The 23,786-nt window shown below is 54.0% G+C and overlaps 1 protein-coding gene across 1 annotated transcript; it reads right to left on the bottom strand.

Annotated features, from left to right (window-relative positions):
* Positions 1 to 599: 599 nt before the first annotated feature.
* Positions 600 to 16,122, bottom strand: LOC116951633 (protein shisa-9-like). Its single transcript, XM_032970412.2, has 4 exons — positions 14,649 to 16,122; positions 9,330 to 9,472; positions 8,937 to 9,059; positions 600 to 8,261 (listed from the first exon to the last, which is right to left on the bottom strand). Exons 1-4 carry the CDS (start codon positions 15,191 to 15,193, stop codon positions 7,606 to 7,608), a joined length of 1,467 nt encoding a protein of 488 aa, XP_032826303.1. The 5' UTR covers positions 15,194 to 16,122; the 3' UTR covers positions 600 to 7,605.
* Between the last annotated feature and the right edge of the window lie 7,664 nt (positions 16,123 to 23,786).

Raw genomic sequence — 23,786 nt, 5'->3', positions numbered from 1 at the left:
ACACGAGGCGCGCACACAGCCTACTGCACGGGCACCCTAGCGCACATCGCCTGCTGCACGGGCACCGTAACGCGCACACACAGCCTGCTGCACGGGCACCCTAACGCGCGCACACAGCCTGCTGCACGGGCACCCTAACGCGCTCTCACAGCCTGCTGCACGGGCACCCAAACGCGCACACAGCCTGCTGCACGGGCACCCTAACGCGCGCACACAGCCTGCTGCACGGGCACCCTAACGCGCGCACACAGCCTGCTGCACGGGCACCCTAACGCGCGCACACAGCCTGCTGCACGGGCACCCTAACGCGCGCACACAGCCTGCTGCACGGGCACCCTAACGCGCACACACGTAGGGACGCTGCTGCACAACAGCCGAGCTTCCGAGCTTGTGTGTGTCTCGGACAGCTGTTGAAGGGGGGCGGCAGTGTCGGATCACAGGCGGAGGGGGAAATCGCCCCCCTGCCCCACTTCATCTTGAGACCCTAAATATTTGCACTTTATGTTTATATATATGTGTTGAACTTGTTTCGCACCGTACGTAGCCAACGGTGCTCATCGGAGGTGCGGCGGAAGGACAACAAACTAAACACTAAAAGGTGAAAGTGTACATGTTTTATTACGAATGTAGGGGCCCTGTCTTTTTTTAAGGCTTTACTTTTCTGGACCGCCTCTTGCCGCACCGCAATGGAAGCTGCGGGGTCGAGAGGCGGCCCGGGGCGCGTGGCAGCGCTCCTGGAAGACTCGAGCCGGTCGTGAACAGTACCAAGCACCGAGGCCTAAAGGGAGACGCGTGCAAGCAGCGTGGTTACCACGACCGCCCGCTATGAGATACGGGTCAGAAGCACGCGGTCATTCGCAAAACACGTGGAGCAAAAACTGTAAAGAAGCTTGGAAAGGAGAGGCGCATGCTTGGAATCACGAGAGACAGAAAGAGGAGATTAGAGGACGTCCGTCATGTTCAATACGCAAATATAGCGACGAGAAGTGGGGATTGGGCTTGCAGGACGCGCCATGGCTCAAAAGGACGATGGTCGAGAATAATAACGGAGCAGAACCCAAGGAATGAAACGCGGCATTCTAGGAAATGGAACGACCACACCAGATGTCTATTACACGCACACTACAAGATCAATACCCATGTATCTTTATTTGGTTGTCTCTGCTCTGATTTATATTCGCTTCGTTGCTGTACTTTTCACGTTATTTATTTTGTCGTGTTGGTGACCCCCAGTTTGCAAATGAGACTCTCCCCGAATGGCTCACAGGGCTATACCAAACAAATGAAACTGAAATTAAACTGAAACTCTCGAGCTCCCACCTGGTTACGCAAATGAAACTTGAAACACGAGAGTCCGCGTGGCTCCGAGCAGCGTTAACCACGGGACCAAGCAGTCAGCAGCAACCAAATGAAAACATCTTAGCCTGGCGGTGGTGCCTCCACATGCGGCCTGTAGGCCAGCACTGTGGAGGAAACAGCAGCGAGGGTTGGTGAATCACCACACAAATGTCGTGAAACTCCCTTCCCTGTGGGCGTCGAGGTACCACACCCTGGCTCTGCCAGGAGAAGGCGGCACAGCAAAGTGTGGACTCCACTCGTTCCATCTGTACAGGGTAGAATGTTGCCCACTCACACGAGTGAATTTTCTCCGGGTGCTCCGGTTTTTTTTCCACATGTAAACATCCATTACTTGGCTGATGACAGCTTCATATATAGAGGACCACAGAGCTTGGCTACTGCTCGTATCTGTGGTTCCTCATCCTCATTGAGCCTCTGAGTCGTCCTCTCTTTCATAGTGACGAGCGAACGCTGTGCGGCGGCGGTGCAGGGTTTACAAGTCGACATCATTGTTATTATTATTCTGAAGCAAACCGCAGGACAGCGATAAAGCAACCCAGGCTCTGATCGCCATCAGACAAAGATCTCTGTATAGTGCTGATAGCGATCACCTATGGAGGCAGGCACGGCACACCACGCCATGTGTGCCGTCTTTGTCTCCATAGTGGCGATGTTTACACGCCGCACCAGGTTCTCATTTGATCCCGAGTTGACCTGGTGGGGGTTCAGTCCCAGTTCTGAATCGACCTCGGGTCGCCAGGTTTGCAGCGCGCTAACCACTGCCCCACCGCTCCCCACGCACACGCACATCGCTGTGTATGGACGTACACAAGCACACTGCTGCAGCTGTTCACACACACACACACCACTCGGTCCCCTCCCCAGGATCTATCGCCACGTCTACCCCGAACCAGTTCCCGTCCAATACAATCGCCGTCCCTAATCACTCTGCCACTCGCGGCATAGCAACTGTGCACAGTCGCCATGGGAACCGCCTCCTCCTTCAGTGCTGGGTACCATGGAGCCCCGCCCCTACCCCCTCCCAACAACCTGGTGGTGATGCTCCTCCGAGATTGTTCACTCCGAGGTTCGACTCGAGTGGTGGTGGTGGGGGCAAGGTCCAGGGACGAGGCATGCGGGGGCACGGCGGTCGAGGCGCTGGCTTCGCTTATTGTGAGAATCCACGGTCATCAGGTCGTGGGGTGGCCTCGCTTTATTTCATGAAAATTCAGCATTTGTAAAACCTGTCCCATTGCCAACGTTCCAGTCATTTGAACACCTCGCATTAGCTTGGAGGCCAATTTGCACCCAGTCGGCATTGCTAATATTGTTCAATCACCCTCCAAGGTTAATTTCCACATTCCTTGCAGAGTCCTCTGAGTTCCTCTCGGTGGTGTGTGCTCGTTCTGAATATAATTGGTGACTTCAATATTAATGTTGATACACCATCCAAACCTCATATCAGGGATTTTTTGGCCACCCTTGATTCTTTTGGTTTCATCCAGCATGTCAAACAGGTAACGCAGTCTGGTGGACATACTTTAGATTTGGTTTGTTCTCTCGGGCTGTCACTATCAGAACTGACTGACATGGATCCAGGAATCTCAGACCACTCTTTGGTTCTCTTTGATATATCCTTGTCCCTTCCTGGCCCTTCTATTAAACATCGAATTTCATTTCGCAAAATTACATCGATCACCCCAGCCTCCCTCACAGATGCCCTATCGAGTTCTCCACTAGGTGATGAGTACGAACTGCCCGTTGAAGAATCTGCTCAATTATATAACTCTGTTCTGTCAGAGATCCTGGATCATTTGGTTCCCTCATGAACCCGTTGTATATCTTCCCATCGTCCTTCGCCATGGTACACTGCAAAATTGAGGGCGCAAACGTGCTTGGAGAAAGTCCGGCCTCACTATTCATCATCAAATATTTAAAGACCTTCGTACTTACCAAAGCAACATTGTCTTGGATAAATCCTCCTACATTGCTGTTTGCATTGCAAATAGTGATAACAAACATCGGGCCTTATTTACCTGTATCAGTAAACGTTTGAATAAGGAAGCAAATGTAATCTCCCACTCTTCCGCTGCTTTCTGTCCAGTCCAAATTAATACCGCTTCTCTCTGTTCCCTCTCTTTCCTAATTGCCTCCAGGTCAGTTCGAGGGCACATTCTTAACCGAGTTTCCCGCAAGTGAGAAACTCATCTCTTTATTTGCCGTCTCTCGACATCCCAACTGTCCACTGGATCCCTTCCCTTCAAGACTGTTACGGGACCATTTCGTTATTCTGAGGCCGTTTTCCTTCAGCCTTCTCAACAGGTCCCTCAAATTCTAGATTTAAAGCTTTCGTGACTGCTAGGATCCATACTCTTTGGTTCTATTGGGTAAAGTCACGTAGGTGAAAATAAAATAACAAAAAATCACGACGTTTCGGCCACAACACAAGCGGCCTTCATCAGGTGAAGGGACGAGACAGCGATGTCCTCCAGACAGTCTCGTCCGTTCACCTGATGAAGGCCGCTTGTGTTGTGGCCGAAACGTCGTGATTTTTTGTTATTTTATTTTCACTACGTGACTTTACCCAATAAAACCAAAGAGTAAAGTCCCTCAAAACCAGCACCGTTCCTAACAATTTTAAGATGGCTTGCGGTCACCTCACTTTTAAAAAAGCTGAGTCTTGATCCCGAGCTTCCAGAAAAATGTCGCCCAATATCCAACCTTCCGTGTGTCTAAAATTCTGGAACGAGCTGTGGTCACTCTTTTACATCAGCATCTGCTGGCCTCAAACGATCAATTTGACCACTTTCAATCGGGGTTCAGACCTGCGCATAGCACCGAGACTGTATAAAGGCTTTGTCAGCCTCCTCATTCTGCTAGATCTAAGTGCGGCATTTGACTCCATTGATCACAGGGTTCTCCTTGAGCGACTGGAAGATTCAATGGGGATCTCTGGCATAGCTTTGCTGTGGTTCCACTCTTACTTCAATAATCGTAGATACTTCGTTACAAAGGATGGCTTCAAGTCGCCAATTAGATCGTTTCTCTGTGGTGTTCCGCAGGGATCTGTGCTTGGCCCATCACTTTTTAACATCCATTAGGCACCATTCTGCTCCAACATCTTGGTTTATCCTACCATTGCTGTGCAGACGATACTCAAATGTATATCCGGTTAGGACCAGCCGATGCAACAGCATCTTCTGTGCTATCTGCATCACTAGCAGATGTTAATTCATGGTTGCGCCAAAACGTTTGCGACTAAATGCCGACAAGCCATATTCATCAGCTCCCCTCTGGATCTTTCTTAAATTGGTTCGCCTCATTTGTTGATTGATGGTCACGATGTCAGTCCCACACGGAAGGTCAGAAACATTGGTGTTCAGTTGACCAGTCATTATACTTTGAGGTAGATATATCTAAGGTGGTTGAAATATCCTTTTTCCACCTAAGAAATATTACCAGAATGCATCACTTCCTGTCACCTGCTCACTTGGAGAGACTGGTCCATGCTTTTGTGTTATCCCGACTCGACTACTGCAACGTCTCACTGGCTGGGATACCGAGCAAAGTACTGGGCAGACTCCTGCTTGTTCAGAATGCAGCGACCTGTGTGCTTACACCACGAACACCATTAACGTGAGCACATTACACCAGTCCTCTTATCCTTTCATCGAGTTAATTTTAAGATACTGCTATTAACCTGTAAGGCTTTAAAAGGGCTCACACGGCATTACTTGCTGGAACTAATATATTTATATATTCCATCAAGGTCCTTAAGATCTTCTGCTCTCCAACTGCTCAGCACTCCCAGGTCTAGGTTGTGCTCTTTTGGAGATCGGTGCTTTTGTTAGCGTGGCACCCAAGCTATGGAACGTCTTGCCACTTGAAATCAGGAAATCAGAGTCGGTAGATATATTTAAGTCTGCTTTGAAAACCCATCTCTTTAAAGTGGCCTTCCCTCTTTAATTTGGTCGTTGCCCTGGTTCTTTTTATTTCCTGCTTTCCATGCATTGCACATTGGGATCCTAGGATGTAATGCGCGTTGTGAATTTTAATTATTATTAACGCCTCGTGTGTCCGTGGAACAATGCAGCCCATGGAGTCACCAAAACACCAGGGATTATATTGCACACCGTCTCGCTCCGCTACCCGGGAGACACGTAATGCTTTGCCTCGACACCGCTCGCACCTCTGTCCTCTTCATTTCCGGATCGCCAGAAATTGTTTCTGTAACCATTATGGAAATTACGCCACCTCTAGACCCTGCAGCCGAGACGAATCAGTCAGCGACAAATTGCAGCGTTCCCCACGGCCGTGTCGGGCCCGGGCACGGCTCGGAGAGGGGTCCGCTCACCCCGCCGGGCCTGCTGTTCACACAGACGCACGGCTGGAATGTTTTTAGCGAGTAGTATTAGCTTGGAATGGACAAAAACCCCAACATTTTCTATGTAATTTCACTAGTGTATGACTTGTAATTATAAATATATGGAAGCGTGGACATCACACGGTCTTACAAAATACCCACTGAAGTCGTGTACACATTACGAGTGCGTTCCATAAAAAGCTTACGTATGTATGTATGATTACACAATCACATGGCTCATGCACATTTCGAATTGTAGACGAGAGTTATTAATATTAACATTACAACGTCAAAAAACTCTTGGGTTGTATTGGTGGAGAATGCAGCTGTGCTTACCACCGACACAGGAGCCCACACGGCCCAGGCCCCCACTGCGTGGACGCGGGTAAATTGGGCAGGCTTGGGGCGGCAAGTGTCGTGTTGATCGACAAAAATACCTGCAATACCTGTGGGGCTGAATATTGAGTATGGCGCGTGTGGTGGCCCCAGCCACCGCACGTGCACAAGCAGCCCTTGTATCGGCGCTTGCCTACGGCAAGCGAAGACGGGCGAATGAGGAGAAATGACCGCCGCTCCCCGCTCACTGTGAGAGCGAGCCCAACGATGGTGGCGAGAGTTGCGCCGACTCTTCCATGCAGGAGACTTTGGCAGGAGAGGGGAGCGCTACTGATCACGTTGGGTTTGGAGGGCCCACTGCGGCCTACACCTTGGTTTGCTTGAGCCTGCTCGTGAAGTTCACTCAGCACGGCCTCCTCTTGATTTGAAGCTTAAGATACGCGACACGGTGGTTTGTTGTGGGAGGAGATGGCCCAGTTCGGGCCGAGACTCGAGGATTTCCATGTGGTACAGGAACAGAAAGTGCCGGAATTGGAACCCCCAGACCGGTAAATCAATGGATAGCTTCAAATCAAAGAAAAACCTCTGGAACAAAATACCGACATACCTTAATGAAAACTAATACACTGACGGAAAACCCGTAAGAAACTCAAAGACTAATGATAACGCCAAGGGAAAATCCAGCGAATTATGGAAAAGGCAATAAATGTGAGGAAAATCTTAAATTAGACGGAAAACCCACTGGCACACTCGGCCGCTAACATAGACGTGTGGTTGCTGCAGACACCTGGACTCCACGTCTGAGTCGTTATTGCTAATGTTATTGCAGCGTCCCCATCAAGTGCCACGATTCATTACGTTTAGGGAGAGCGGCCTCCGTGAGAGGCTCCTTCTCACTTCACCATTGTCCAAAAAGAACAAGCGGTTGAATCGGATGCACGTGAACGTGAGAGATAGATATAAAACGATGACGACCACGGAGAAAGTCACGGTAACATCAACTTTTCTTCTTTGCCACCAAAGACGACGCGTGCGATTAAAATCCAGTGCTGGCTGTGATTGTGATGTCCACGACCGACGGTGCGGCCCGTGGACCGGCCTCGTGGGTTCGCCCCGGGGTTGCCACGGTGGCCCCCACGGTAGCCCCCAGGTGTCTCGTTCCACCTACCGTTCCCTCGACAAAGATGAACAAGGTCGCAAAGGCCGCGCGACACACGTCGCCGCGCACACCCCGCTCATCCGAACCACGACCGCCAACATGTAAACTGTGTACGAATCACGACACACAACCCGGGGACACACGCCGTGCTCCATGACAATCCACAACCTCTGCTCCGCGCGGGGCTCTGCGGGGAGCAACCAGGGCAGCCAGGATCACTGTGAGGCCGCACACCCTCGCCCGCAGGGACATGGGGCCGGGGCGGTGGGGCCACCAGCAGCACCGTTGCACGCGCCGCTCGCACGCGAACCCGCACAGCACACGCCACGGTGGGAGACGACAGGGGCCCATCGGCAGGAACGTGGGGCAACTTGCATTCGCCTTGCAGACGAGACGAGGTCAGCGCCGTTCACACCGTCACCTCGGTCTTGCTGAGCGTCGTCTGCGAGGGTCTGAGCGTGCTTTGCTGGCGCTGGTGATGTCGGCCTCTCCCGCTGCCGCTCATCGGGATCCTGTCTAGGGTACTGTGGTAGCGCGGGGGCCCAGGCCAGGTGTCCTGCTGGGACAGCTGCCCCCGCACCCCGGGGCCCCCAGGACCCTGTTGCTGCTGTTGCCCCCGCGTGTGGTGGTGCTGGAGGGTGTGGTGGTGATGCTGCTGCTGCTGCTGCTGGTGCTGCGGCTGGTGATGCTCGTGCTGGCTATGGTGTTGGCTCTGCTGGTGCTGCGGCGGCTCGTGGTCGTGTGGGTGATGGTGGTGGTGCTGCTGCTGGTGCAGCGCCTGGGAGCCCGCGCGCGACACGGAGCCCCCCTCACCGCGGGGGAGGGAGCGCTCCCTGGCGGGGCTCACCCACGCGCCGGGGTGTGAGTGCATCTTGGTCATGCGGCTCTTGGCCCCTGCCAGCTCGTCCTCGTCCCCGCGGTCGCCCCCCTTGCCGCTTGCCCCGCTCGCCTCGCGCGACGTGCTCGCTTTGACGGGGGTGGCAGAGCGCAGGGGCAGGGAGGTTGGCGGCCCCGCGTCAGAGGAGAAGTGAATCTTCCCCAAGTGATCCAGGAGCCCGGACTTCTCTGCAATAGCACGGACACGGGGGGCAGGGTGGGGGGGTGTGGCCGCTAATGAGAGACACCCAGATGCACCCCAGCCATTACTGGTGTATTCATCATCCATCCCCACGTTGAAACTCACGAAAATAGATTCAAGAATCCATTTCCAAAATTTCACATTTGAGCATCTCTACCACTCTGTCACGTCCAAATCAAATCTCGACACTAGGTAATTCCTCTCCTCCACAAACCATTTTGGGCGATGTCTACATCCGTGTATATAATCCACTGAGTTCCATCTCAAACTGTGTCCGGAATTCGATGGATCTCTCATCTTCTGCTCACTCCCATAGCCAGTCTCCATCATCACTTCCAACACCACTTCCATCGCTCTCGCCACCATCTCATCCATCACTTTGTGACTCCCTCCTTAGGCCACCTCCTGGATCCCAAATCTCCTTCAGCCCCACCAGACATATGTCTCCACTGCTCTGCTCCCCCCCATCCCATTCTGTCACCTGATTCCAGCTTTAAAGAGACCCACCAATCCTCCCTTCCAGCAAACATCCCGACACCCGTGCTCCTCAACCGTCTTGTCATGCTGCCATCCACTCAAACCCAGCTCAGTTTTGCTTCCCTGGGCGTTGGGGACGGAGCCATGGGCACGTGGACCCCAATCTTTGGGAAGGGCATCCTCACCAATTCGTTTTAGAAGGGAGGGATGTCGGCCTCCCTCTGCCTGATTGGCTGCCTCGTAGGTGGGCGGGGCTTCCGAGGCCAGGTGCGGCTGTGAATGAAAGATAGTCTTGAGCTGGGGCTGATCTAGGAATGAAGAGAGGGCGGAGAAAACACAGTGAATCAGTCACGGGGAACATGGTGAATCAGTCACGATAAATACGGTGAATCAGTCACAAGGAACATAAAGAGTCAGTCACGGGGAACAGGGCGAAAGAGTCACGAGGAACATAGCATATCAATCATGGAGAATTAGTGATGTGCATGGTGAATGTGTGCATGGTGAGTGTACGTGGTGCGGTGAGCATGGTGTGTAGTGTACGTGGTGAATATGATGAGTGAGCGTGGTGAGTGTACCCAGGCTGGGCCTCGCTCCGTGCCTGAACCCGGCCTCCATGGAGGAGGCCCGGGGGGGCAGCATGGAGGGGAACCCCGGGGTGGAGCTGCTGTCCGTGGGCAGCGCCAGTCCACTCTCTTGGTGTGCAGACACGTCCAGCAGCCTGGGGGAGGGGGCAGGGGAAAGAGTGGGGAGCAGAGGAGAGAGGAAAGGGAGAGAGGGAGGAGGCAGCGGAGAGAGGGAGGGGGGCAGGGGAGAGAGGGACGAGGCGCGGATCGGGGGGTGCAATGGGGACGATCGCTCACCCCCCCCCCCCCCCCCGTCATTCACCATTCACTTCGTCACATCACCCTCGCTCACCCCATCACATCTCACTCACCCCTCACCCTGCAGCCCCGGTGCCTCACACGGGGACGGGTTGAGACATTGGGACCATTCCCCAGGTAGCATCACAACATAGGCGCGCGCTGATTGCTATCCGCATGCACTGCAGTGTGCGCACACAGACACGCTGGACCAAAGATCCCCCGTGGAGTCTACACAGGCAAGTGTTGTTTGCGAGCATCTATGAAGACCAATAGATAACACAGGAAGATGGGGTAGCCAGCACCGCGCTCGGCAGCCTTTGTCTTCCGATGATTGATGTTTACACACCGCGCCAGACGCTCATTTTCGTCATTGGTGTTGGCCGTGAACGGGAATGGAACTGAGAGATATTCACACTCACACATGCACAACATCTGCAATTTGGCAGTGGCCTCGCTCCGTCGAATCAGTCGAGCGGCATTCTCTTTTCATCAGCTGCGCAACGCTGTGTGGAACCTGCCGGGCCTGTCCGCACATTTATGCCCTCCCTTCTCTATGCATGCGAAACGTGGAGCCCTTTAAAGTAACATCATTCAGGCTGGCCTGCCTACAATCCTTCCGGAGTTTAACCAGACTGGATTATATGAGAAGCGCAAGGATTCTTGAAAGCTTTGGACACAGTCCCATCTGTGAGTTTCTCAGGGAGGCGAGGCTGAGCTGGCTGGGTAATGGAGCACGCCAGCCCAGCCACCGCATGCCCAAGCAGCTTCTGTTTGGCCAGATCAGAGCTCGGTAACCTGCGGCTCCAGAGCCACATGTGGCTCTTCAATGACTGCTTCATGACGTTATTCATATTCACTGCGGCTTATGAAATATTGAGTTCTTACCGAATTGGACATTTTTTTATCTTGTAATTTTGGTTGCCGACCCCTGGGCCAGATAGGGGAGGGGGAGAGGAGATCGAATGATGTGGTCAGGAAGGACGTGGAGCTAATTGGACTTGCAGATGACTGGTTCCAGCGGCTTTAAGATCGACCTCTGTGGAGGAGGATCGTGAAGGACGTTACTGGGCAGTTGGAGGCAATCGCTATCCAATAATAATGGAGGACAGAGTAACCACGCTCACAACAACTAACGTAGCGTCGGGCGGCTAAAACACAGAAAGTTCGTACAGACAGGAGCACAAGTGGTGCATCTGCCAGTCATTTCAGTCAACCCATGGCACCTGGGTCTGCCCCGTGACCTTCCAGCGAGCCTTGTACCCCTCGTGGCCTCAACGTGCACCTAGCCTGGCACAAGCATCGTGGGGACATCATCGCCACTTAGTGGCGAATGACAGCTGTTATACTTGTGTACACATGTGAGTGTGTGTGCATGTGGGGAGCAGTGGTGTAGTGGTTAGCGCGTTGTGCTACGAACCCAGCCACCCAGGTTCTGTTCCTGCTCATAAATGATAACACTTTGTAACATTTTTTTGTTCCTGGGTAGAAAGTGTTATTTCCTTATTGCTTATGCCTCAAAAGTACAGAAAATAGCTATTATTCCCCACAAACTTTGCTTTTGTGACCAGGAGAGTGATATTTAGAAGTTCACCTATTTTCCCGAACATTCCAGATAGATTCAGTGCTGAGTAAACCTGGAGTAACTTCTAGAACATTCTAGAACTTTCCAGCAATAAATTAGTAGTATAAATATAGGGGCCTTAAGCCCACCAGTTCAGTTTAGTTCCAGCTGCCTACGTGGATATATATCTGCATTTTTCTGAGATGGCATCAAGATGCTGCAAACATCCGTCAGACGCATTTTGCTATGTCTGCGGCCAAATTATCAAGGCAAGAGCGAAAAATTACTCTGTGGAAGCATGCCTGTCGGGGATCAAGACAAACCCTGGGCACCTCATTTCACCTGCGAGCAATGCAAAAAAACTCTGGAAGGTGATGGACAATTGTTGCTCGGAATTTTACGTTATAAAATTTGTTAAAATTTTTACAATTGTAGAAATGTTTAATTTTACAATGTTTTACAATTTTCAATGTTATTGAAAAAATATATCACACATGAAAAATGTTGCTAGAATCTCTGACACATTAGTCATGGGTGAAATAAATTATTTTTGTAGGATGGTACAGAGGGGAAAAGAGAGCCATGAAGTTCGCTATCACAAGAATTTTGCGGGAACCCACTGACCACTCAAGCAACTGCTACTTCTGCATGGTGGACCCTTCTAAACGTCAGACTGGCAAGAATGCACCTGCTATCACGTATCGGACCTTCTTTCATCCATTGCCCTGGTGCCACACTGCCATGAGCTCCCCGTACCCACTCCTCCGGAGAGAGAGCAGCCGTCTTTAGAAGAGAGCAGCAAGACGTTGTAGATCCAGATGACAATTTCAGAGGTAGAGCTGAGGAGAGAAACTCATACTACCCCAACCAAAAAGACCTCAACGACTTGATCAGAGATCTTGGTCTCACCAAGTTCAATGCCGAGCTTTTGACGTCTAGGCTCAAGAATTGGAACTTGTTGGATGAAAGTGTGCAAGTCGCAGATCAGAGGAAGCGTCACCAACCTTTTTGCAGCTTCTTCACCCGTCAAGATGGGCTCTGCTTCTGCCACAATGTGACCAGTCTGTTCGAAGCAATCGGAATCGCCTGTAACCAGAATTAGTGGTGCCTCTTCATTGACAGCTCATCCAGGAGCCTCAATGCCGTGCTGCTCCATAATGGTAACAAGTACCAGTCTCTTCCCCTGGCTCACTCGGTGCACCTCAAAGAGGTTACAACAGCATCAAGACCTTGCTGGACGCCTTGAAGTATGATGAGTACGACTGGGAGGTCATCGGAGACTTACAAATTGTGTTATTCCTGATGGGTCTCCAAGGCGGTTTTACCAAGTTTCCCTACTATCTTTGCCTTTAGGACAGCAGGGACACCAAGGCGCACGACCACAGTGCGGGACAGGCCACAGCGGACCGAGTTCTCTGTTGGGAGGAAAAACGTCAAGTGGGAGCCACTAGTGGACCCCCGGAAGGTGCTGATGCCACCACTGCACAAAAAAATTGGGTCTTATGAAACATTTTGTCAGAGCTGTAGATAAGGAGTGGACAGCCTTCAAATTCCTTCAAGGCTTCTTCCCTAAGCTATCTGAGGCAAAGTTCAAAGCCGGTGTCTTCTTCGGAGCAGAGATTAAAAAAAACATCCTGGAGTGCAATGAATTCCTCAAGAAGCTCACGAGCGTAGTGTCGTGAATACAGCCACGACTGTCAGTGGACAGACACATGTCTCTGTGGGTCGCGCCAGCCAGTGCTGGAGGAGCGCCGGGTGCACCGATTGGACGAGCCAAGGGCACATGACCGGAAGCGCTGTCCGATTGGACGAGTTAAGGACACATGGCTGGACGCGGGGGGCGCCGTCCTTGATACAGCAAGGGGCGGGGCTGGGGGCGAAGGGATGGAGGGGCGGGGGGGTTTGGGCTCCTTCGGGAATCAAGAGAGGGGACAGACACGCAACGTAGTGAGCAGCCGGGAACAAGTTAACAAGTTAACCACACTTAGCAACAGCAGCCGGTGTACAGTGAATTGTTTAATGCACGCGTTGCATCCTACAACGGTGTGTGTGCGCCTCAGTCGACATACACGACGCTCTTTGGTTCTTTCGGTAAAGCCACGTAGGAAATCAAATCAAGTAATAGAATACGACGTTTCGGTTGCAACACAAGCAACCATCATCAGGTAAGAATTAATGATAAAGCACAGACACGGGAACAGCATAGACAGACACATGCAGAGAGAGAGAGAGAGACACACACAAAGACACACCGAGCGAGACACCAAGACAAACAGGATAACTAATCTGTGCCGAGCCCTTAAATACACTACACTATGATAATATGGTTTCCCCTTTTTATCTGGCAACAAAACAAATGTTTAGATGTTAAAACACCAAACTGAAACCTTTTACAATGAATCATGTCTGCATTAACCACAATACTTGTGGTTAGAATGCAAACAAACACCATACTCATCTTTCTTTTGAGCCTCGTCTGGACTTTGAACGCCGCTACCAAGGACAGCAGAACGAGAACATGATGGGAGACTACATTTGGGGGCTGATTCGTGAAAGTGATTTTATGTATAATCGTAAATCTCGAATAACTACTAACTTCTAAATCTTTTGTCGTAAGTTTTGTATTACTTTAGTATAAATACATGTTCATTTTGATTAATATGTTTGTCTCTGACTTTATGCGAACGAAAATACACCAATTCGCCCGTTTTCTCATTGAAAATAAGCACATTTCAAAATATCACTGTCCTGGTCACAAAGCAAAGTTTTGGAGGTAAATAATAGCCATTTTCTATACTTTTTAGGCATAAGCAATTACGAAATAACACTACCCAAGAACAAAAGTTGTTACGTCGTGTTATCTGAACTGGTCCTGGGCGTCCCTTAGGTCGACTAAACCTCAAATGAGTACCTGCTACGGTGTGTAAACATCGTTAGTGGGGAGACAAAGGCGGTCGGGCGTGGTGCTGGCCACCCACCCCCTCGTGTACCGTGCCAGACTTCATAGGCGCTGGCTAAAAGCACTACAAGGGAGATTGTTGTCTGTGTGTGTACACGTATGTGTGTGTACACGTATGTGTGTGTACACGTATGTGTGTGTACACGTATGTGTGTATGTGTACACGTATGTGTGTGCGCGCACGTGTGAAGAGAGTGTGGGTGTAACATGTGACTCCTGGCATCGGAGTCCCGCAGATGAATCACGGAGCCTTCATTCATCATCATCCTCAACCACAGAATAACGACAACCACAATAAGCACAACAACTGCGCTTATTATCCACAATAATAAGCGCAACTACCATACCAAAGAAACAACAACAATAACCACAAACACGAGGCCACTCGGGGTCATTTTTTTTTTAATTTAGCCCCCTCGAGGCCTCCAAACCCATAAAGAACCCCAAACCCCACACAAAGAAACCCCGAGCCCTCCACACAAACCCCTCCCGTGGGGGTCCCGTCTCCTACCTGGAGTGTCCGCCCGGCTCCCCAGGGGGCTGCGCGGGCAGCAGCCCCCCCGCGGGCTTGTAGAGGCCGACATCGGTGAAGATGCCCGCCAGCAGCATGAAGGCGACGATGCCGCACACCGAGTACACCACCATGTGCGTCTTGTCGCGCGTCGGGCCGAAGGGCCCCACGACGTCTGGGGGCCCCGTGGAGTCGTTGGCGAGGCGCGGGGTCTCGTTCTTGACGCACTGCGTCTGGTTGAGACGCGCGCTCGGCTTCTTGCAGCAGTAGCGGAACCCGCACGAGCCGCAGCAGATAAAGTAGGGGGGCATATGGCACACGAACGGGGGGTCGAACTGGCCCATCACGTCGTAGTAGCCGCGGCACTGCTCCGGCGTCTGCTCGCGTGGTGGCTGCTTACGCGGCGACGGCTCAGCCGTTGCCCCGGGGGGCCTCGCGGCCGAGCCGGCGCCCCCTTTGGGGGCCCACGCGCTGGGCCCCCTCGCCGCCGCCACCCCCAAAAGCAGCGGGACGAGACGGACGAGTAGCCAGCGCGACCCTCGCATGGCGCCACGAACTCCTCTCCCCCCACCCTCGATCACCCCCACCCCCCCTCGAGTGGGGGGGGCGGGGTGGGGAGAGACCCTGGTCCCGAAAACGCTGACCCTCAGAGGCCCCCTTTCTTGTCTCTGTTGTCGTCACGGTCCCCTCCTCGTTCGCCTCCTCCTCGTCGTCTTCCTCCTAACGAACGAACGCGCGAAATCCCAGTTCCTCCGCTCGAACCCTGCTCGGGTCCCCGTCGCGGGGCCCCAAGTTGCTGGGATCCTGGGCCCCCCCCCCCCCGGATCGTCCCGCTGTGATGAGCGCGATGCCGCGCTCCTTACCTCACGGCCCTTAGCGGCGCGGGCAGCCGAGACGCGGGCGCGCCCCCTCCTCCAGCGCGGGAACCCGAGGAGCGCAGCAGCAGCAGCGCGGAGGCAGCGCGCGCAGAGCGAGTGGCTCCTCGTGGTCACTCGAGGCGCGGGGAGACGGGACGAGTCTCGTGGAGATGGAGCCGAGTTTGGAGCGCGACGCGGAGTTGCAAAGCGCAGGAATGAACTCGTGAGATATCGAGAAGATAAACTACGGTTCCGTGAAGGAGTGACCTCGTGAGATACGGAGAAGATAAATTATGATGATGTGAAGAAAGGTGTGTCATGGCAAAATCCGGTTTTCCTGGGCGTGTGCTCTTCCATAGAAGGATTTATGGAACAAGAATCGAGGGGAACAGCGATTCCGTCCACAGAAGCAATTGGGACCAAGGTCGACCCCGTGCTATTTCCCATGCTTGCTCGACTCTTTGCTCGAACCCACGCGTAAAGACGGCACGATCCCCGTGGAGATGGAGCCGAGTCGCTCCCCGTGGAGATGGAGCCGAGTTTGCGGCGCGCGCGGGATGAATGGACGCGCGGCTGCTGCGTGCGGCGCTCTCCGCGAGTGGAGCCGAGGTGGGGGCGGTGGGGGCGGAGCCACAGACGGAGCTGCGAGCGGCGCCTGCCGAGCGGGGTCCGCTGGGGGGGGGGTGAACGGGGGGCACCCGAACGCACACACAGCCTGCTCCACGGGCACCCTAACGCGCACACACAGCGTGCTGCACGGGCACCCTAACGCGCACACACAGCCTGCTCCACGGGCACCCTAGCGCGCACACACAGCCTGCTGCACGGGCACCCTAACGCGCACACACAGCCTGCTGCACGGGCACCCTAGCGCGCACACAGCCTGCTGCACGGGCACCCTAACGCGCGCACACAGCCTGCTGCACGGGCACCCTAACGCGCGCACACAGCCTGCTGCACGGGCACCCTAGCGCGCACACAGCCTGCTGCACGGGCACCCTAACGCGCACACAGCCTGCTGCACGGGCACCCTAACGCGCGCACACAGCCTGCTGCACGGGCACCCTAACGCGCGCACACAGCCTGCTGCACGGGCACCCTAACGCGTACACAGCCTGTTGCACGGGCACCCTAACACGCGCACACAGCCTGCTGCACGGGCACCCTAACGCGCACACACAGCCTGCTGCACGGGTACCGTAACGCGCGCACACAGCCTGCTGCACAGGCACCCTAACGCGCGCACACAGCCTGCTGCACGGGCACCCTAACTCGCGCACAGTCTGCTGCACGAGCACCCTAACGCGCGCACACAGCCTGCTGCACGGCACCCTAACGCGCGCACACAGCCTGCTGCACAAGCACCGTAACGCGCGCACACAGCCTGCTGAACGGGCACCCTAGCGCGCACACAGCCTGCTGCACGGGCACCCTAACACGCGCACACAGCCTGCTGCACGGGCACCCTAACGCGCACACACAGCCTGTTGCACGGGCACCCAAACGCGCACAAACAGCCTGCTGCACGGGCACCCTAACGCGTACACAGCCTGCTGCACGGGCACCCTAACGCGCGCACACAGCCTGCTGCACGGGCACCCTAACGCGCACACACAGCCTGCTGCACAGGCACCCTAACTCGCACACACAGCCTGCTGCACGGGCACCCTAACGCGTACACAGCCTGCTGCACGGGCACCCTAACGCGCGCACACAGCCTGCTGCACAGGCACCGTAACGCGCGCACACAGCCTGCTGAACGGGCACCCTAACACGCGCACACAGCCTGCTGCACGGGCACCCTAACGCGCACACACAGCCTGTTGCACGGGCACCCAAACGCGCACAAACAGCCTGCTGCACGGGCACCCTAACGCGTACACAGCCTGCTGCACGGGCACCCTAACGCGCGCACACAGCCTGCTGCACGGGCACCCTAACGCGCACACACAGCCTGTTGCACGGGCACCCAAACTCGCACACACAGCCTGCTGCACTGGCACCCTAACGCGTACACAGCCTGCTGCACGGGCACCCTAACGCGCGCACACAGCCTGCTGCACGGGCACCCTAACTCGCACACAGCCTGCTGCACGGGCACCCTAACGCGCACGCACAGCCTGCTGCACGGGTACCCTAACGCGTACACACAGCCTGCTGCACGGGCACCCTAACGCGCGCACACAGCCTGCTGCACGGGCACCCTAACGCGCGCACACAGCCTGCTGCACGGGCACCCTAACGCGCGCACACAGCCTGCTGCACGGGCACCCTAACGCGCACACACGTAGGGACGCTGCTGCACAACAGCCGAGCTTCCGAGCTTGTGTGTGGCTCGGACAGCTGTTAAAGGGGGGCGGCAGTGTCGGATCACAGGCGGAGGGGGAAATCGCCCCCCTGCCCCACTTCATCTTGAGACCCTAAATATTTGCACTTTATTTATGTTTATATATGTGTTGAATTTGTTTCGCACCGTACGTAACCAACGGTGCTCATCGGAGGTGCGGCGGAAGGACAACAAACTAAACACTAAAAGGTGAAAGTGTACATGTTTTATTACGAATGTAGGGGCCCTGTCTTTTTTTAAGGCTTTACTTTTCTGGACCGCCTCTTGCCGCACCGCAATGGAAGCTGCGGGGTCGAGAGGCGGCCCGGGGCGCGTGGCGGCGCTCCTGGAAGACTCGAGCTGGTCGTGAACAGTACCAAGCACCGAGGCCTAAAGGGAGACGCGTGCAAGCAGCGTGGTTACCACGACCGCCCGCTATGAGATACGGGTCAGAAGCACGCGGTCGTTCGCAAAACACGTGGAGCAAATACTGTAATTAATCTTGGAAAGGAGAGGCGCACGCTTGGAATCACAACGAGAGACAGAAAGAGGAGATTAGAGGACGTCCGTCATGTTCAATACGCAAATATAGCGACGAGAAGTGGGCATTGGCTTATGACAGCTTCATATATGGAGGATCACAGAGCTTGGCTACTGCTCGTATCTGTGGTTCCTCATCCTCATTGAGCCTCTGAGTCGTCCTCTCTTTCATAGTGACGGGCCAAAGCTGCGTGGCAGCGGTGCAGCGTTACAAGTCGACATCATTGTTATTATTGTTCTGAAGCAAACCGCAGGACAGCGATAAAGCAACCCAGGCTCTGATCGCCATCAGACAAAGATCTCTGTATAGTGCTGATAGCGATCACCTATGGAGGCAGGCACGGCACACCACGCCCTGTGTGCCGTCTTTGTCTCCATAGTGGCGATGTTTACACGCCGCACCAGGTTCTCATTTGATCCCGAGTTGACCTGGTGGGGGTTCAGGCCCAGTTCAGAATCGACCTCGGGTCGCCAGGTTCGCAGCACGCTAACCACTGCCCCACCGCTCCCCACGCACGCGCACATCGCTGTGTGTATGGACGTACACAAACACACTGCTGCAGCTGTTCACACACACACACACCACTCGGTCCCCTCCGCAGGATCTATCGCCACGTCTACCCCGAACCAGTTCCCGTCCAATACAATCTCCGTCCCTAATCACTCCGCCACTCGCGGCATAGCAACTGTGCACAGTCGCCATGGGAACCGCCTCCTCCTTCAGTGCTGGGTACCATGGAGCCCCGCCCCTACCCCCTCCCAACAACCTGGTGGTGATGCTCCTCCGAGATTGCTCACTCCGAGGTTCGAGTCGGGTGGTGGTGGGGGGGCAAGGTCCAGGGACGAGGCATGCGGGGGCCCTGCAGTCAAGGCGCTGATTAATGCCTCGTGTGTCCGTGGAACAATGCAGCCCGTGGAGTCACGCGTGAGCACAGGCCAAGGTCACCCCCTCCCCTTTCCTTCACCACCCACCCAGAGAAATTTTCCTCACTGACTTGCAGCACCCACACACACACAACATACCTTGTTACACAACACCTGGACGTAACACAACCAAACCTGCACCTGAATACTCACACCACATCGGCAACCAGACGCGCACACTCACATTGGCACAAATACAAAGATCCCTAGTATAGCCTTACCAAACTGTTGGGGCAAGTGCTGTTACTGAGCACATATGAAAGCCGACGGGATTGGTGGCCAGCACCACGCCTTTGTCTTCCTAGTGACGATGTTTTACACACCACACCAAATACTCATTTGAGTCGATCTAGGAGAAGCCCAGGACCGGTTCACAATTTTCACTATTGGCCGTGAGCGGAAATCGAACTCGGTTCGTCAGGTTCGTAGCGCAGCGTGCTAACCACAACACTACCACTCCCCACAACAACAACAACCACCATTCGCCACTAAGTGGCGGTGACGTCACCACGACGCTTGTGCCAGGACATGTGTACCTTGAGGCCACGTGGAGTGTCGAACGCCCGCTGGCAGGAGGTCACGGGGCAGACCCAGGTGCCACGGGTCGACTGACTGAGATGACTGGCTGATGCACCACCTGTACCCCCTACTGTGCCAACCTGCTGTGCTTTAGCCACCCGGCCCTCCGCTCGTTGTTGTGAGCGTCGCTCCTCCGCCCTCCGTTGTTGTTGGAGGGCGACTACCTCCAACTGCCCAGTAGCGTCCTTCACGAGCCTCCTCCACAGAGGCCGATCTTGACACCGCTGGTACCAGTCATCGGCAAGTCCACTCAGCTCCACGTCCTTCTGTACCACATCACTCCATTTCTTCTCTAGCCCGTGCCGCGCCCGTTTAGCCCCCTCTATCCGGCCGAACAAAAGCTGTTTCGGCATGCGGTGGCTGGGCATGCGGGCTACATGACCCAGCCATCGCAGCCTTGCCCGCCGGAGGAGCTCACCGATGGGACCTTGCCCAGATCTTTCAAGGATTTGTGAGCTCCTCACACAATCCAGTCTGGTTAAACCCAGGATGGATCGTAGGCAGGCCAGCCTAAATGTTTCTAACCGGCGAAGATGTTCCATTAGGGGGGTCCACGTTTTGCAAGCGTAGAGAAGAGAGGGAATGACCGTGGCCGAGAAGACCTGAAGCTTAGTGCGGAGCGACAGACACACTAGCACACGCACACATGAGGAAACATACGTACACAAATACGTGCACACACGCACACACACACATCTTTTTTTCCCCAAGCTCACATGACCTTGCTCAATTCAAGAAATGCGTTACACTCTTTAGTAGTGTTGTTTATGGCTGACCGTTTCACGTTTTGGGCTTTGGGCCCGTGCTCAGGAACTGTGTTTAAATACCTGCTGTCAGGGGCGGAATGATCCACTCGCTAAACCCATCCTATTACGCGCTCTTTGTCATGGAATTGAAAAAACGGAGCCAAAAAGAGCCGAAGTAATTTTGACGCAAAATGTTCAAATGCCACTTTTGTCTCTTCTTCAATTCAGAATAATTCATCTGAATTCATGACATCGCGTGCAGTGGATGAAACTTCCACGGATTTCTTCTGCTCTGGTTTAAAAAAACGATCACCCAGAATCCAGTGCAAGGAAGGAGGTAGTGGGCAACCTCTAGGGGACACGGCCAGAAATACAATAAAAATGAAATAACCAAGATCCCTTGGCTTCAAATCAAATCAACATCGCGTCCCCTAATAAAATGGGCCGCTCCGCAGGCAACGGATGAGCCGCTGTGTTGAGTTGCAAGGGCCTCCCCTTGGGGCTGCGCGTGTTTAACTGTTAAGAGTCATTACTGTGGCCATTTAGAGACCTCCGCACGTACGCACGCACGCGGTGAAACAGGTGCCACTCCAAACCACCAATTACACGAATGTCACGCTCGCAAAGCCCCAGCCTGGCCACTTAATGGCACGTGAACACCAGGAGCGCTGCGTGTGTTTGTCTTGGGGTCTTCTCATCGCGGGTTAGGGTTACAGGTCAGCGTTAGGGGTTCAAGGGTAAGATGGGTTAAGTGCTTGGGCTTACGGCCACCCACTGGTTAAGAAAAACGGTGAGGGTTAGAGATTACGGTGTAACGCGTGGATTCGGGTTAAGGCCAGAGATGAAAGTTGTAATGATGCTTGGGTGAGGGGGGTTTGGGGTGGGAGTGATGATGTTGGGGTTGCGATACAGGACATGATTCATTCAGGTTTGTCGTGGGATACACAGATAACCCCTCAGGAACAGGGAAAAGCCGATTGGGAGAGGGAGGCTCTCTCAAGGGAGATCGGAATTTGAGTCATCACAGCTACACAGCACATTCCATAGGGACGGTGGTTGCAGTGAGGATTCTGGAAACAGGTTTTGGGATCTGATTATGGTTTATGGTTGCAATGACTCTAGATTTGATGTTGAGGACCATTTTAGTTTGTGTGTTGAACTTCTTTCGCGCCGAACGTAGCCACCCGTGCTAATCGGAGATGCAGGGAACGGACAACAAAAATCAGGGCGTGTGGTTGAGATGATGATGCTGAGATCATTTCAAGTTCAAGTTTCATTTATTAGGTAGAGCCCTGTGAGCCATGCGGCTCTTAAGTCGGGTGCAACCGCAACAAACAAAATATGAATCTACATTGCAGAAAACTATTACACCACAACCAGACCAAAATAAAGCTACAAAAACAATGTAACAACAGTAATAATAGGAACTGTGATTTTAAATTTAACAATAAACGATATACATAACACGTACGACAAAACCTGCAGCCATAGCTGGCAGAACGACACTTCCAGTGTATGATGTGTGAGTGAGGCAGCAGCAGCAGCGTGAGTGAGTGTATGATGTGTGAGTCGGCGTATGATGTGCGAGTCAGCGTATGATGATTGAGTCAGTATTAGGTTGAGTGAGTGTATGATGTGTAAGTCAGCGCACGATGTGTTAGCGCATGAGTGAGTCAGTGTATGATGTGTGAGCAAGTCAGCGGCAGTGTGAGGTAGTGTATGATGTGCGAGTGAGCCAGCACACGATGAGTGAACCTGTGTATGATGAGTGAATGGGTCAGTGGTTGTGCAAGTGTATGATGTGTGAGTAAGCGCATGATGAGCGAGTCAGTGCATGATGTGTGAGTGAGTCAGTGCATGGTGTGAGTGGGTCAGTGCATGGTGTGAGTCAGTGTATGATGTGTGAGTGAGTCAGTGTATGATGTGTGAGTGAGTTCGTGCATGGTGTGAGTCAGTGTATGATGTGTGAGTGAGTCAGTGCATGGTGTGAGTGAGTCAGTGTATGATGTGTGAGTGAGTCAGTGCATGATGTGTGAGTGAGTCAATGTATGATGTGTGAGTGAGTCAGTGCATGATGTGTGAGTGAGTCAGTGCATGGTGTGAGTCAGTGTATGTGTGAGTGAGTCAGTGTATGATGTGAGTGCATCGGTGTTGGCTCCCTCTGCTCGCGCCGTCGCCCCCCACCCCCCCCCCGGCTCCGTCGCCCCCCCCCCGGCTCCGTCGCCCCCCCCCCGGCTCCATCGCCCCCCCCCCCCAGCTCCGTCGGCCCCCCCAGGCTCCGTCGACCCCCCCTGGCTCCGTCAGCCCCCCCCTGGCTCCGTCGCCTCTTCCCCCGGCTCCGTCGCCCCCCCCCCTCCTGGCTCCATCGGCCACCACTGCAGCCGCACCGGCCATCCTCTGCAGGCCAGGAGAGAGGGAGCTGGGCCACTTCTCGTGGAGCCACTGGGGCCACACTCGCCGAGAGGAAGGTGGCGCCGCGCCTCCTGAAAACAAAAACTCCTCACTGCGATGCGGCGAGATGGCGCATAGGGGAGTGTCCGGGTACCTTCACACGTGCCCAACGAGTCTGCGTCTCCCACCCCGAAGAGACGGAGAAAATAGAAACACGCTCACATTAGCGAGGAAGTCACTGCTACACCAGGTTCACAAGCAACGTTTTTAGAGACGTTTACCCACACAGGTGCTTTGTATTTGTGGAGCTGATGGGAAGGCCCCATCTCTTCGTAGCACGCTCGAGGTTCGGTAGCCTGCCACTTTCACACACACAACCGCCGTTCGCCTGTGGCAGTGACGTCACCATGGAGATTGTGCCAGGCTAGGTGCACTAACAGCCGCCATTCACCACTAAGTGGCGGTGACTTGACCACGGCGCCTGTGCCAGGGCAGGTGCACATTGAGGCTGCGTCAAGTCTCAAAGGCTCGCTGACAGGTCATGGGGCAGACCCAGGTGCCATAGGTCGGCTAACTCAGATGACGAGCAGATGCACCAGCTGTGCCCCCTACTGTGCCAACTTCCTGCATTTTAGCCGCCCGGCACTCCGCTCGTTGTTCCGAGCGTCGCTCCTCTGGCCTCCATTGTTGCTGGAGGGCAAATGCCTACAACTGCCCAGTAGCGTCCTTCAAGAACCTCCTCCTCACACTCAAACACTCGGTCTGTAAAACAAGT

This window comes from Petromyzon marinus, chromosome 43 (genome assembly GCF_048934315.1).
Source record: "Petromyzon marinus isolate PM22_M1 ecotype Great Lakes invasive population chromosome 43, UKy_Petmar_22M1.pri1.0, whole genome shotgun sequence".
Classification (NCBI taxonomy): Eukaryota; Metazoa; Chordata; class Hyperoartia; order Petromyzontiformes; family Petromyzontidae; genus Petromyzon; species Petromyzon marinus.
Note: the sequence above shows the minus strand (reverse complement) of the source record. Positions and strands in the feature narration are given on the sequence as shown.

Bases quoted from the DNA above. Each gene is read 5' to 3' on its own strand.
- LOC116951633 (XM_032970412.2), bottom strand. From the start codon at position 15,193: ATGCGAGGGTCGCGCTGGCTACTCGTCCGTCTCGTCCCGCTGCTTTTG. The intron at 9,473-14,648 runs GTAGGAGACGGG...CCCCTCCCCCAG, and splicing joins GAGCCGGGCGGACACTCCAG to GCTGCTGGACGTGTCTGCAC. The intron at 9,060-9,329 runs GTACACTCACCA...CTTCATTCCTAG, and splicing joins CGGAGCGAGGCCCAGCCTGG to ATCAGCCCCAGCTCAAGACT.